The following is a 16239-nucleotide window of genomic DNA, read 5'->3' as shown; positions in this document are numbered from 1 at the left end:
GTAAGAACAACTGGCTCTGGTCTGGAAACACTGAAGGTCCCTTTGTTACCAAGTTAGTGCTTTTTTTTTGTTTCTCTGCTCACACAGTTGAGTCTAGAGCAAACTTCCCTGTCTGGTTTAGTCCTGTGATGCTCAGCTCAACTGCCTTAATTTCTCCTTTTAACAACCTCACCTGCCTGTGAGAACTATTCTTTATCTTTTTCCACATAATCCTGTATGAATCTAACATATCATTTCTAAAAATGGCATTACTATATTCCTTCATATTCTTAAATACAGTAAATACCTCTAGAGGAAGGGATATATTAAAAATTAACTTTTATGGGGCGCCTGGGTGGCTCAGTCGTTAAGCGTCTGCCTTCGGCTCAGGGCGTGATCCTGACGTTCTGGGATCGAGCCCCACCTCAGGCCCCTCTGCTGGGAACCTGCTTCTTCCTCTCCCACTCCTCCTGCTTGTCTCTCTCTCACTTGCTGTCTCTGTGTCAAATAAATAAATAAAATCTTTAAAAAATCAAATTAAATTAAAATTAAAATTAACTTTTATCTCTGTAGCCCCAGTATCTAGCACAGTGCCTCATGTTCTCTGTTTGATAAAAAGAAGAATGAAACTGGGGAATGGAAGCTGTAGTTTCAAATGAAATTAAGACAAGGTGAAGAAAATCCTTCAAAGGATGCTCCTTGAGACATGGGTTGAAATATTCAAATTTTTATTATCTTATTTAATCATAAAATTGTGTATTTTTCTATCAACTAGCTTTAAGTTACTTCAGAAAAAAGATGCAAGTCTCACTTTGACAGCACATATACTGAAACTGGAACAATACAGAGAAGATTAGCATGGCCCCTGGGCAAGGGTGACAAGCAAATTCAAGAAATGTTCCATATTAAAAAAAAAAAAAAAGATACAAAGCTATTCCAATTAGAATATTATAAAATTACAATTAAGTCAACAGGAAAATGCAATGCAAGATAGCATAAATTTGGCCTGAAAAACATTTAGTTCTGCCATTTACTACAGGTGACAATAGGTAGGTAAATGTCCATGAACATCAGTTTCTTCATTTTTAAAATGGGAATAATAAAACCCGTCTGTAAGAATTCCATTTAAGCATCATGACCTAGAGAATTACATTTAAGAATTCCAGAAACTACAAGTTGCTACTTTTTACTTTGTAATTTACCCCCTTTTAAAAAATAAGCATACCTCCCAACTCTTATATCAACCATCCCCATCCAGGTGTTTGGCACTCAATGAATACTTGTTGAGTAAACCTAAAGATGAAGAGGAAATACAGAGATAATAAAAACAAAAGCTAACATTTACTATGCAATTCTTATGCATCAGACACTCAGAACAAACATCTAGGCACTATGAGGGAAAACAAGCCAATAAAATAGGACCATCTAAACTAGTCTCTCCAGTGTCTCTGCTTTACCAGCAATTGCATAGAAATCCACCTCAACAGTAAATGAAACTCTATTTGAGCTGTAATTTCCTGTTTAGAAATGAAGGAATAGAATTGCTTGAAAGGGGTAGAGTCGAGGACAAAGGAATTGTGGTACATTCATTAAAAAAAAATCAATTCAGACAATATATAACTCTAACAAATGACTGAGAAAAAGTTTTATTCACTAAGAGAATAAATTATAAAAATTTCTCACCTGCTGCATATGTCTACTGGTTCGTTTCTGCGGCTGATAAATGAGCCAGGTGTATAAGACAGGGTCAATATTAACTGCTACTCCTTGTACACTACAAAGAAGTACAGCACCTGAAAAATCAAGATTTTAAATTGTGTTAATTCCTCATACAAAATAGTAAGCTTTATATCACTTCACACCAAGTAGGACAGTTATAACGAAAAAGACAAATTAACAAGGGCTGACAAAAACATGGAGGAATTCAAGCCCTCATATACTGCTGGTGGGAGCATAAAATGATGCAAATACTTTCCAAAACAGTTTGGCATTTCCTCAAGAAGCAAAATATATATGACCCAACAATTTTATTCCTAAGCATATACCAAGAGAACTAGAATCACATGTCTACTCAAAATCTTGTACCCAACTTTTCAAAGCAGGATTCATAATAGCCAAAAGGTGGGAATGACACAAATGTCCATGAATGGTTGAATGGATAAACAAAATGTGGTATAGCCATATAATGGAAAATTATTTGTCCAACACAAGGAATAAAGTACTGATTCATGCTACACCACCTTGAAGACATGTTAAGTGAAAGAAGCCAGTCACAGATTACCACATACTGGATGATTCCACTTACATGAAATGCCTAGAAGCGGCAAAAACCACACAGAAAAAAGGTGAGATTAGCGGATGCCAGTGCTCGGGGGGGGGGGGGGGGGGGTGAAGAATGGAAAGTAATTGCTAATAGAGAGTGGTTCTTTGCGGAGTTATTAAAACATTCCAGAATTAGAAAATGGTGATTGCTGCACAGCTTTGCAAATACACTAAAAACCATTAAATTATGCACTTTAAAAATAATGAATTTTATGGAAAATGAATTATCTCATTAAAAGTGATTATGTCTACCATATGATTTCACTCATACGTGGAATTTAAGAAACAAAAAGAGATGAACATAGGGGAAGAGAAGGAAAAATAAAATAAGATAAAAACAGAGAGGGAAGCAAACCATAAGAGACTCTTAATCATAGGAAACAAACTGAGGGCTGCTGGAGGGGAGAGGGGTGGGGGGGCGGATAGACGATGTGGGTAACTGGGTGATGGACATTAAGGAGGGCACTGGAAGTAATGAGTACAGGGTGTGCTCATCGATGCAGTTGATGAATCACTGAATTCTACCCTTGAAACTAATAATACAGTATATGTTAACTAAATTGAATTTAAATTAAAAAAAATTTAAGTGAATATATCTTTAATAATAAGAAGTTTTATTTTTTAGGCAAAAAGCAATTTCTACATTGGTCATGAGAATAGAATATTATCTCCCTTTTTTGTTTATATTACAAACTTAATTCAAAATGTGAAAGGAAGGATTATAATAACCATTCAAAAAATCACTGCAAATTACAGCTTTAAACGTTCAGAAGCAAGAGAGAGATCTGCCTAGATGAAACGTAGGCTAAAATTCTGACATAAAACACAAAGCTGAATTGTAACAAGTTGCAATTCCATTCTAGGAAAGCATTTCAGTTCCTCTCCAATAAAAAGCAACTCACATCAGACTTAACTAAAGCATAATATCCCATTTGTAATTTACATTCAGGTGATGTGCATTCCATAAATACATTTTTGCTTTTCTACATGTATTTTTTGATAAAATATTATTAGCTCTACGGGGATATATGGAGTATCAAGTAAGAGGTATTTGTCAATGTTGCTCTCAACTATATCTCCAGTTATCTAGAAAAGTAACAGCCATATGGTAGGAATAGAGAATCTTAAAAAAAAGGGTAGATGAGTACTTGGGTTAGATGCAAAAGCCCATTTGTTCTATAATATTGCAGATTACCTAAACAATACAATGACTATTAGTACCAACACCTATGAAAGTGAACCACACAGAGATTGAGATAGAAAGATAGAGGGGAGTAAGCAAAAGAAAAATCCCCCTTTTAAAAACTTTTGCATATATTTTTCAAACAATCAGAAACTGTCATGTGTATTCCTATTCCACTTTTCAGTGCTTCCGAATCTTCAGTGTGGATTCTTGGGCAGCACTCCGAGACAAGAGCAATCAATCCCCCCCACTTCCATGTAACAATGTGTGTGCTCCTGAGCAATGGTTCACTCAAATACATATCAGGAAGGAATGAACAGGAGTAGCTAAATACAGGATGACTGGAAAAGGGGAGCCATAACTGAGGTCAATTACAAAACAGAATTTATATACATATTTTCCTGTAATAGAATGCATAAAAATTATTAACCTCTTTTGCATACATTTAAATGGAGAGTTTTAAAATTTTAAATTCAAGAATATATAATTCAGTCTTAAAAGTTAAAAGACTTTTCTAAATTCCATATGAAGAAAGGACATTACAGTTAGATTTAAATTACTATGAAATGTTTCCTGCCACATAAGCCCACTGTAATATAATTTGTTTTATAATTAATATCATGTAAATACTAAAGACACCACAAATAATACATATTTAACAAAAAGAAATGTGTTCCACAAAGGCAATTGTGACAAGAACGAACGTGGGGTCTAGGAGACAAAAGATCCAACACAGGAGAAAAGTGACAGGAATCCTCAAAATGACAACAGTAAATTAGTGACAGGTACATGAAAAATGTAATAAAAATATTTAAGATACATTTATTATTTATTTTTGAGAGACAGAGCGAGCAGGGGAAAGGGCAGAGGTAGAGGGAGGGTGAGAACCCCAGGCAGGCTCCGCACTCAGCACAAAGCTGGATGCAGAGCTCAGTCTCACGACCCTGAGACCATGACCTCAGCCGAAATCAAGAGTCGAACCCTTAACCAACTGAGCCACCCAGGCGCCTCTGGAAGAACAATAAAACACAATTATTAAACACAGGAAAAACACATGCTATAAAGGAAATGATAACTTATCATAGCATACAACATGACTGTACCATGAATAATACTTATAAACAGAAACACATAAATTCTGAAAAATAGATGCATTGATAAATCAAACATGATATAACAATTTTAAGAGTAGGTATATGTAAGAGGAATGCATGATGTAAGCAGGAGAGTAAAAGTTGGCCAAATATAATTTTTCACTGTAAGACATCAATAAATTTTGCTCTAAAGTGACCAAGAGCAAGAAAGGTCATATTATTTAAAAATATGGAAGTAAACACCAAAATAATCATTGAAAAGATCTGAGACGTGTTACCTCTTGAAAAGGGCACATTAACAAAAAAGGAAAGTTGCCATGGGGGAAAATATAATTAGGAATCTCAAACCGGGGTCAGGAGAAAAGAGAGGTAGATGAGACTTAGATTTTCTTGCCAAGGAGTGTCTCTCTAGCCACTAGCAAAAAGCACAATAAAACTTTCTATTTGAAAAGTCTCCAATTCACTGTCATGTAGTTACCACAAATTATGATCTGTGAATGGTTCTCTTAACAAAATCAGCAAGCACTACAGAAAGCAAGCCACTGTGACAAAGTCAGAAAAAGCAACAAACAACAAATTTATACTTTCATGTACTAGAGATATTCGAATATAGAAAATAAACGCCTATGTATAAATTGTTTAGAAAACACAAGTATGGTATCATGCAGAATATCAAACAATGAGAAAGTATCAGGAAAGGACATATTTTAAAGAAAAATGGAAATTATAAAAATGACATAGTTAATTGTTGGTGTAAAAAACTCATTGGGCAAGTTAAAGAGCAGATTAAGCTATAGTTGAAGAGAAAAAAGTGAAATGGAGGAAGCACATGAGTTCATTTAGAATGGCATATGAAAGACAATTATTAAAATGAGGTTAAGGGATATGAGCACTGAGTAAGAAGACCAAACATATATCTAATTAGATTCCAGAGGGAGATACCAAAAAATGGGGAAGAGGCAATATTGTTAAAAATATAATAGCTGAGAATTTTACAAAATTGTTGAAAGACAGTAAGCCTCAAACCCAAGAAGCCCAATAAAACCAAAATATATAATTAAAAATAAATGCATTTCAGAACTACAATAAGATACCACCTAACACCTGTGAAAGTAACTAAAATAAACAATACAAGAAATAAGGTGTTGGCATGGATGCGGAGAAAGGGGAACCTTCTTGCACTGTTGGTGGGAATGCAAACTGGTGCAGCCACTCTGGAAAACAGTATGAAGGATCCTCAAAAAGTTAAATATAGAACAAACTATCCTATGACCCAGCAATTTCACCACTAGGTATTTACCCAAATGATATAAAAATACTAATTTGAAGGGATACAGGCACCCCAAAATTTATAGCAGCATTATCAACAATAGCCAAATTACGGAAACAGCCTAAATGTACACGGACTGATGAATGGATAAAGAAGATGTGGTTGTGGACTATCACTCAGCCATAAAAGGAATATTACAGGAATATTACTCAGCCATAAAAAGGAATGAAATCTTGCCATTTGCTAGAGAGTATTATGCTAAGTGAAGTAAATCAGAGAAAGACAAACACCATATGATTAAACTCACACGTAGAATTTAAGAAACAAATGAGCATAAGGCAAAAAAGAGAGAGAGAGAGGCAAACCAAGAAACAGACTCTTAACTACAGAGAACAAATTGATGGTTACCAGAGGGGAGGTGGGTGAAGGGATGGGTGAAATAGGTGATGAGGATTAAGCGGTACACCTGTGATGAACACCCAGTGTTGTATGGAATTGCTGAAACACTAAATTGTATACCTGAAACTAGTATTACACTGCATGTTAACTAAGTGGAAATTAAATAAAAACTTAAAAAAAGTAACATAAACATATTTTATTAAAGAAGTTAGAAGCTACAAACACTGAGGAGAAAAGTAGATTTAAGAAAAACACCCCAAACAGCAAGAATGATCACCTGGGGATTAACAGCACAAATAAATTGACAATTAACTTCTTAGAAAAAATAAATGGAATTGAGTATATGATTTTACTTCAAAATTTACATATATGTTACATATATTCTTTTGTATGCACTGTGTTCTGTTTATTATGCATCTCAGGTACAAGGCCCATACAAACTTTTTTTTAATTTTAATTTTTTGGGGGAAAGAAATCATTTTTTATTATTTATTAACATTACAATGTGATGTGCATCACAGAGAGTCTATCAAGAGATGCAAAGACAAAGAAATCTTTTTCAAGCCGTGCAGACAAAACTCACTACATACATGTTCTCAAAATAAACATGAACTTTCAAATTATGATGAAAAATACACCCACAAATCCTATATAAACAAAGCAGTTTATAAATTTAATAGTATGCGAACTTCAAAGGACAAAAGTAAATGAGAAAATTACAGGCATTCTCCATACTGGGCAAGTTATTTTAAAAGTCTTTTCAGATGTGTCAAAAATTAAATGTGTTGAGTAAATTTTTTAAAAAACTTTCTCAGTGAATTAGTAGCATTCCTTTTTTTTTTATAATAATTTTTTTTATTATATTATATTAGTCACCATACAGTACATCCCTGGTTTTTGATGTACAGTTCGATGATTCATTAGTTGCGTATAACACCCAGTGCACCATGCAATACGTTGTCCTCCTTGCTAACTGAAATAAGTCAAGCAGAGAAAGACAATTATCATAGTAGCATTCCTTTTTAATTGAGATTTTATAGAAAGGAAAAAGAAAACAAATGTACCAAATAAATATTTTCATGTGAAAACTAACCTTAAAAGCCTTATTTTATTATAAAGAAGAAGTTAAAAAAATACTTTAACATATGTTCATAAAAGTGGTATGATTACATTATATCAGAGATGACTGAATGATACACAGCCAGGCTGGACCTCTGTGAATGTTAAATAGGTGATAGAAGAGAATAATCTATTAATTTAACATCAGTTTAGATGAAATTATAGAGATAAAGTTATTTTAAATTTAAAGGGATATTTTCATATTATACTCAATTCACGAGACCTCGCCTTTAAAAATAACACACAAGGGGCGCCTGGGTGGCGCAGTTGTTAAGCGTCCACCTTCGGCTCAGGGCGTGATCCCAGCGTTCTGGGATCGAGCCCCACATCAGGCTCCTCTGCTAGGAGCCTGCTTCTTCCTCTCCCACGCCCCCTGCTTGTGTTCCCTCTCTCACTGGCTGTCTCTGTCAAATAAATAAATAAAATCTTTAAAAAAAAATAAAAATAAAATAAAATAAAAATAACACACAAGTTCTGACAAGTAAGTGCACAGACACCTAGTCTGATCCTGAGTTTACTCAGAACAGATCCACCATAAATCACTAAAATTTGGCAATAAGTTATTCTGTTTAATTTTAGCCTGGAAGACAACTAATGAGAAAAGTGTGCTTTATTTCTCTGCTCACTGCCAAAATGGCTCATTTATGCACATTCCACTCAGGCTTCACAAATTCATTAAACCAAGGCACCACTGTCATTTCAGTTACATCCTAAGCCAAAGAATGAGAAAGAAAAAAGAGTGAGAGACCAAAGGTGCACAGGATTACAATTAAATATACATGTTTCTTGTCAGCTATAGAAACACTGTCAGCCAATGAGATGGTCTTGTAAAATATCAAGGTATAAAAGGGGACAAGTAGCCTGCATTTCATGTTAAACCAATGAATGAGACAAAAAAAAAAGACATATTCACCTTCATCTAAGCTTCAGTGGCTAAAACTCACTATGTTTCTATCATGTAGCTATAGTCAATTAAGGGCATTTTAGAATTGTACAGTCTTAAGAAATTACTTGCTGGGGTGCCTGGGTGGCTCAGTCGTTAAGCGTCTGCCTTCGACTCAGGGCCTGATCCTGGGGTCCTGGGATTGAGCCCCATATCGGGCTCCCTGCTCCACTAGGAGCCTGCTTCTTCCTCTCCCACTCCCCCTGCTTGTGTTCCCTCCCTTGTTGGCTGTCTCTCTCTCTCTGTCAAATAAATAAATAAAATCTTTAAAAAAAGAAAATTACTTGCTACTCTTATTTTTAAGACTAATTTCAAGAATTTTGGCCTGGGGCGCCTGGGTAGCGCAGTGGTTAAGCGTCTGCCTTCGGCTCAGCGTGATCCCGGCGTTCCGGGATGGAGTCCCACATCGGGCTCCTCCACTGGAAGCCTGCTTCTTCCTCTCCCACTCCCCCGCTGTGTTCCCTCTCTCACTGGCTGTCTGTCACATAAATAAATAAAATCTTAAAAAAAAAAAAAAAAAGAATTTTGGTCTGTTAAGTAAACAAAAAAGAAAGAATCAAAAACATGGGTGGAGAATAAAGGCAAGATAGAGTAATCACAGGCAAGAAATGACAGAGCAGGGATGAGCTGCCAACCACTGGTAACTTTATCCAAGGTAACTGTCAAGGTTAGTATAACTGAACCATAAGACTTTTCGGTATGTGAGTATGGTAGCTCATGTTACTTAATTAACAATTATCACGCCTTCCCGTAGGATATAGAAAATCACAGAAGAACTCTATCCCATCATAACAAAACAAGCCATATAATGCTTTTCAACCTATCAGAGCTTTTCAACATTCACCAGACAGCAGGGTTTGCAAAAAAAACCCCTGTATGAACAAAAATCATAAAAGTGAAAGGCCATAGGCAGGAAGGAATGAATAGTGGATTTCACTTTTGGCATAGTAATAAGAAACAAATTGTTAAGAAGAAAACAAGAGAAATTTTAACAAATGTTTAAAGATGAGTTTGGGGACTGGCACGACAATTTAGAATCCCTGAAAATACTAGACACAAAAGGAGTGTACCCACCTGACATCTCTTTTCAACAAACCTCCACCAAATACTCATGAGAATGGCAGGACACGGGATTGGAGAAATGAGGAAGACCCACTAACAAGCAGGCACATGGAGCCGGATGACTTCTGACAGCAGAGAAGGAGAACTAAAGGAAATCCCACAGTCATTCTGAACTTTTCAGTGAGCACCAACCAGGGCTATCTGTGACTAGAAGAAAAGAGGAACTAAGATACATCCCCTGTAAGGATAAGTGAACAAGGCATGTTAGGTCTGTGCATAGGCAAGAAGAACTGAGAGAAAAATCACAAACCATACTGAAAAAAAGATTCTGATCCTGCTCTCAAAAGCTGTGAAGCCTACGGTGAACTCAATATAAGTAAAGCAAGAACCAACCCAGCTCAAATACAGAATAAAAACAAAGAACACAGAGCATAGAGAATATAGTCAATTATTATTTTAGTAATGTTATAAGGTGACAGATGGTAACTACACTTAACATGGTAAGCACTGTAATGTATGCAACTGTTGAACCACTATGTTATGCACCTGTAAATAACAATGTATGTCAACTACTCTTCAATAATAAAAATTTAAAAATAAAGAGAAAGAGGGGGCGCCTGGGTGGCACAGCGGTTAAGCGTCTGCCTTCGGCTCAGGGCGTGATCCCGGCGTTACGGGATCGAGCCCCACGTCAGGCTCCTCCGCTGTGGGCCTGCTTCTTCCTCTCCCACTTCCCCTGCTTGTGTTCCCTCTCTCGCTGGCTGTCTCTATCTCTGTCAAATAAATAAATAAAATCTTTTTAAAAAATAAATAAATAAATAAAATAGAAAGAAGGGGGGGGGAAGAAAGCAGAAACCAGACACAACTCAACTATACTAACTACATGACAGAAGAGGCATGTTCTTTTATGGGCATAAACATTTTTCTACCACACACAATATTATTCTTTTTATACACAACATTTGACATTCATTTAAAAAAATATGAAGCACAGTAAAAGAAAAAGAAATAACTCATTATCAAAAAAGAAAAGAGTCAATAGCCCAAGTTCAAAAGGTAGCATAAATACTGGAATTCTCAAGGATTTTAAAACAATTCTGATAAACATGTTAAAGAATATAGTGAAAAAGGTAGATTGTATGCACGAACTAAAGGGGAGCTGCAGTAGAGAGAAAGAAACTATTAAAAAGAGACAAATAGAAATATTAGAATTTAAAATATAATACTGGAGGTGAAGAATTCTTTGAAAATTTCTTTTCAAAACTCATAAACAGGGGCGCCTGGGTGGCTCAGTAGTTAAGCGTCTGCCTTCGGCTCAGGGCGTGATCCCAGAGTCCTGGGATCAAGCCCTGCATTGGGCTCCTCTGCTGGGAGCCTGCTTCTTCCTCTCCCACTCCCCCTGCTGTGTTCCCTCTCCTGCTGGCTGTCTCTCTCTCTCTCAAATAAATAATAAAATCTTTAATAAAAAAAAACTCATAAACAATATCAACTAGCACATTAAAAAAAAAACCAAGCAAACTCCAAGGAATAATTAAAAAGAAAAAATCTAGACACATCACGATCAAACTGCAAGAAACCAAAGACAGAAAAAAAATTTGAAATCACTCAGGAAAAAAAATATATACGGGAACTATGATGAGGATAACTCCACATCAGAAATAATGGCAACACAAAGATAATAGAATGGTATCTTTCAAGTGCCAAAATAAGAAAAGACAACTAGGTTTATATACCTGCTGAAAATATGCATTAAAAATGAAGACAAAACAAAACAACAAAACAATTTGTCTCTTAAAAACTTGTGCTACTAGAGGGGCGCCTGGGTAGCGCAGTCGCTAAGCGTCTGCCTTCGGCTCAGGGCGTGATCCTGGCGTTCCGGGATCGAGTCCCACATCGGGCTCCTTGGCTGGGGGCCTGCTTCTTCCTCTCCCTCTCCCCTGTTGTGTTCCCTCTCTCGCTGGCTGTCTCTCTGTCACATAAATAAATAAAATCTTTAAAAAAAACAAAACAAAACAACTTGTGCTACTAGAAATTAACGGAAGTGCTTAGAATAAAAGGAAATATACCAGATAGAAATTCAATTCTAGAAAAGAAATGAAGAACACCAGAAAGACTAAATATGTAAACAAAGAGGACCACTGAAAAAATATGCTATTTTTACTTATACATACAGTTAAGTTGTATTTATATACAGATACGCATGCATGTATCTTTAAATCTCCTTTAAAACACTCACGACTATTTGGAGTAGGAATAATAACAATGCAATGTGGGGTTCGAATTACACAAAGAACTAACTAAAATTATGCCCAGAGAGCAGAAAGAACAAGATGGTGGTAACTTGGAAGTAAAATAGTGTAATAATGCATTTGTCTTATTTTTCAGTTTATCGTACATTCTGTCACTGTTCTCTAAACTTGCCAATTTTACCATTAAGTCCAATTCATATCATACAAAAATATTTATTAAGCATGTATTTATGTACATATGTACTTTCTTCTTTCCATTTATCCAAATTTCATGCACCCTTTGATTCAAATTAGCTTCCACCATTAAGACTTCCTACCACCACTGATCTTTCCATTCTCTGGCCAAGTACAACACTGAGAATACAGAGCTCATTTCAGCCACTGACTCAATTCAGCTTTCTCAGTAAATAAGAATGTCATCATTTCAGAACAAGGATGGCAGGGCAGGTTATGAGTGCTTTAGGCAACAGCCTAATGTGTGAAACAGAGACACATGCTATCACTTTACCACATGAAGAAGCTATCTGTATTCCTTGGTCATAAATTCAAAGTGAGTCAGCTCATCCTGTTGCATGTTTTTCTTCAGTCCAGGTCAGGTATAGAGAAGGTAGAAGAATTGGATTTCATCAAGACTGTGTGTTTTTATTTCTCCTACTGTTCTTTTTATTCTCTCCAGATCAAATGTTAATCAATTTTATCAGACATTAAGTTAATAACTGGTTTCCTTCTATCTGACTCATGTGTCTTACTTCTCAATTGGCAAGTAATGGACAAAAGAGATTTAATAGTAATCTCAAACTGTGTCAGCAATTAATAATTTGTGATATTTCAAAGTTTTCTCCTCTATCTTCACATTCAAGACATAAAACTCTAAAACCATAAAGATGATTATAGACCATGTATATTATATATAGATATAGATATGATATATATATGATATATATATCTATATATATAGATATATAAAATCTGGTATTATATATATATAATACCAGAACATTTTTCACAGAACTAGAATAGTCCTAAAATTTGTGTGGAACCACAGAAGACCCTAAATAGCCAAAGCAACCTTGAAAAAAAAAAGCAAAGCTGGAGGCATCACAATTCCGGACTTCAAGTTATATTTACAAAACTGCAGAAATCAAAACAGTATGGTACTGGCACAAAAACAGACACATAGATTAATGGAACAGAACTGAAAATCCAGAAGTAAACCCACAATTATATGGTCAATTAATCTTTGACAAAGCAGGAAAGAATTAAAGACCTAAATGTGAGATCTGAAACCATAAAACTCCTATAAGAGAGCACAGACACCAATTTCTCTGACATTGGTCATAGCAACAATTTTCTGGATATGTATCCTGAGGTAAGGGAAACAAAAGCAAAAAATAAACTATTGGGACTACAAAATAAAAAGATTCTGCACAGCGAAAGAAACAATCAACAAAACTAAAAGGGAGCCTACAGAATGGGAGAAGATATTTGCAAATGACATATCTGATAAAGGGTTAATATCCAAAATATATAAAGAATTTAAAAAACTCAACACTCAAAATACAAATAATCCAATTAAAAATGGGCAAAGGATATGAACAGATATTTCTCCAAAGAAGACACCCAGATGGCCAATAGACACATGAAAAGATGTTCAACATCACTTATCATCAGGGAAATACAAATCAAACTACACTGAGATATCACCTCACAGCTGTCAGAATGGCTGAAATCAAGAACACAAGAAACAACAGGACGTAGAGACAAGGGACCCCTTGTGCACTGTTGGTGGGAGTGCAAACTGATGCAGCCACTGTGGAAAACAGTATGGAGGTTCCTTAAAAGGTTAAAAATAGAACTATCCTATGATCCAGTAATCACACTACTGAGTATTTGCCCAAAGAACACAAAAACATTAAAGAGATACATATACTCCTGCTTATAGTCGCATTATTTACAATAGCCAAGACATGCAAGCAGCCTGTGTCCACCAGTTGATGAATAAAGAAAATGTGGTACATTTACATACAAGGGAATACTACTGAGCCATAAAAAGAATGAAATCTTGCCATGTGCAATGACATAGGTGGAACTAGACAGTATAATGCTAAACGAAATAAGTCAGTCAGAGAAAGACAACATATGATTTCACTCACATGTAGAATTTAAGAAACCAAAGGAGCAAAGGACAAAAGAGAGACAAACCAAGAAACAGACTCATAACTATAGAAAACAAAATGATGGTGACCAGAGGGGAGGTAGGTGAGAAATGAGTTAAATAGGTGATGGGGATTAAGGAGGATACTTGTCATGATGAGTACTGCGTGATTAAAACAAAAACTTAAAAGATAAAATAAAATAAATTGAAAAAAGCAAAGTGCAGACACAAGTATACTGCACAGAAATTTCAGGTGTTATATACACGTGTATGTGGGTTTAAACATAAAATATATAATATACATGTTTATTTAAACATACAATAGTGGTATATCTGAATGTATGTGGGGCAATACACAAGTAATATACTGTAGAAAAGATCTGCAACTCCATGAACCATGCTGTATACAAACCAAGATAGAACAAACATATCACTTCATGATTTAATAATAGATTATTATATGATTTATATTCTAAAACCAAGAAACTACACCAACATTTTTCCTGGTCAGTTTTGAATTTCAGTGAAAACTTTGGTTCAGAGAAGAAACAGAAGCCAAAATTTGAATCATCACAAGTAAAAACCATTAGGAAAACTATCAGATCTCATAAAAGTCTCTCTTCTATTTATCTGCAATTTGTCAGTGTTCTTTATTCACGTTTTTTCATCATGCAGAATCCCTTCACAGTGATCCTGCCCCAAATCAGTATGAACAAATCTACAATCCTATAACTAAACAGTAACTTCTGAAACCAACTCTTCAATTTAAACTGAACTTAGTCTTACAGGACAATCTAATCAAACTATAGATTATTAATCAAGATATAATTATAAAATATATCATCAATTCACTCATACACCTCAGTAAAATCTTTTGTTGTCCAATATTACAATAGTTTTATTAATTTCAAATATTTCTTCATCTCTTTTATAAACAGACCCAAAACTCCAACATATATCTGAATTGTATTAGCATGTAATAGCTATGAGCATTATAAAGCCAATATAAACATGATAATTACCTTCTGAATTAATGATGCATAAAATATGAATTGACATATAATAATTTGGAATAAAAGAGTATTAGTACGGTTTAATAATTTAAAGCCAATACAGATATCTCTGATCATGTTTAATTCTAAATACTTAATATATATTATACTGATTTTAAGCATTTTAATTTGGCTGACTATGGGAAGCTATCCACATCTGGCTTAAATTTTAAGCAAACAGAGTGAAAGATCATATTGTTGTATTTCTTTTTATAGATTCCAGCAAGAAGCTCAAAAATGCTTGTTATTGGGGCACCTGGGTGGGTCAGTCAGTTAAGCGTCTAACTCTTGGTTTTGGCTCAGGTCTTGATCTCAGGTACCTGAGATCAAGTCCCTCAGAGGGCTCCATGCTCAGCGGCGAGTCTGCTTCTCTACCTCTGCCCCTACCCCTCCACTCACGTGCTCTCCTGCTCTCTCTCTTTCCCAAATAAATAACACCTTTTTAAAAAATAAATAAACAAATACATGCTTGTTATTATAATGATTCTTCAAATGAACTGGAATAATCTTCAGAGTCATCCACACTAGATGGTGTCAGTAGTTTTTAAATTCCATGTACCAGTAGAAGTTGGAAAGGACTCTTGAAATCATGGTAGTACTCAACAGACTAGCTAGGAGACAGAGTGTACATTTTGATTTAATTATAAAATCCTTGAATACTAAAATTTTTATTTATAATAATAAATCTTAACTTGGAAATTAAAAGCAATACTTTTTTGATCAAGACCAGATAAGCATGTATTTTCCGAGTACTTAACATCATTACTTCTCATTTCATCTAAAATCTCATTGCATAAATCATATGATAAATTTCTAACATTTCTAAGTCCAAAATACAGCCCTCCATTCCATCATTCATCCTTTTCCAGCCAAGTTATTTCTTTCAATTTCTCAGAAATTCAAGCTGCTTTTTAATACAAGAACCCTGGGATCGGGACGCCAGGGTGGCTCAGTGGTTAAGTGTCTGCCTTTGGCTCGGGTCATGATCCCAGGATCCTGGAATCGAGCCCCACATCAGGCTTTCTGCTCAGCGGGGAGCCTACTTCTCCCTCTCCCTCTGCCTGCCTCTCTTTCTCTCTGTCAAATAAATAAATAAAATCTTTAAAAAAAAAAAAGAAATATTAAAAAAAAAGGAACCCTATGATCACCAAGTCCCAACATTAAAAAAAATTTTAGTAAATTGTTTTTCTGTATGTATCAAAACTAACCAAATAAAAACTCCCCAATATTTGTTTTCACTAAGTAACCTGTGACTAAAATGACTTTTTCCCCTAATTTGACTTGTCTTGGGGAGGGTAGGGGGACATCTGATGGCTAAGGCAAAAATAATTCTGCATGTTTTAACTTAGCCTACTTACTATTTTCCAAAAACACTTTTAGAGTACTTGATGGTCATTTAGAATCTTATTCTA

At 35.2% G+C, this 16239-nt stretch overlaps 1 protein-coding gene and 1 non-coding gene across 21 annotated transcripts in view; one reads left to right on the top strand and one right to left on the bottom strand.

Moving 5' to 3' along the window:
* VPS13B (vacuolar protein sorting 13 homolog B) overlaps positions 1-16239 on the bottom strand; it is a 765680-nt gene that overhangs the window by 430479 nt on the left and 318962 nt on the right. For 19 of the 20 annotated variants that reach the window (XM_044382679.3, XM_048212588.2, XM_048212589.2 and 16 more), the window contains one exon: positions 1663-1772. In XM_044382679.3, the coding sequence (XP_044238614.2) occupies positions 1663-1772 (110 nt within the window). Of the gene's footprint in view, positions 1-1662; positions 1773-9302; positions 9579-16239 lie in introns of those variants that run through there. The other variant, XM_057307840.1, reaches the window with a different exon arrangement.
* Positions 784-889, top strand: LOC113253093 (U6 spliceosomal RNA). The gene has a single exon (XR_003315234.1). It is a non-coding gene; the product is annotated as a U6 spliceosomal RNA (small nuclear RNA).

The sequence above is a fragment of the Ursus arctos genome, unplaced genomic scaffold (genome assembly GCF_023065955.2).
Source record: "Ursus arctos isolate Adak ecotype North America unplaced genomic scaffold, UrsArc2.0 scaffold_6, whole genome shotgun sequence".
Taxonomy (NCBI): domain Eukaryota; kingdom Metazoa; phylum Chordata; class Mammalia; order Carnivora; family Ursidae; genus Ursus; species Ursus arctos.
Note: the sequence above shows the minus strand (reverse complement) of the source record. Positions and strands in the feature narration are given on the sequence as shown.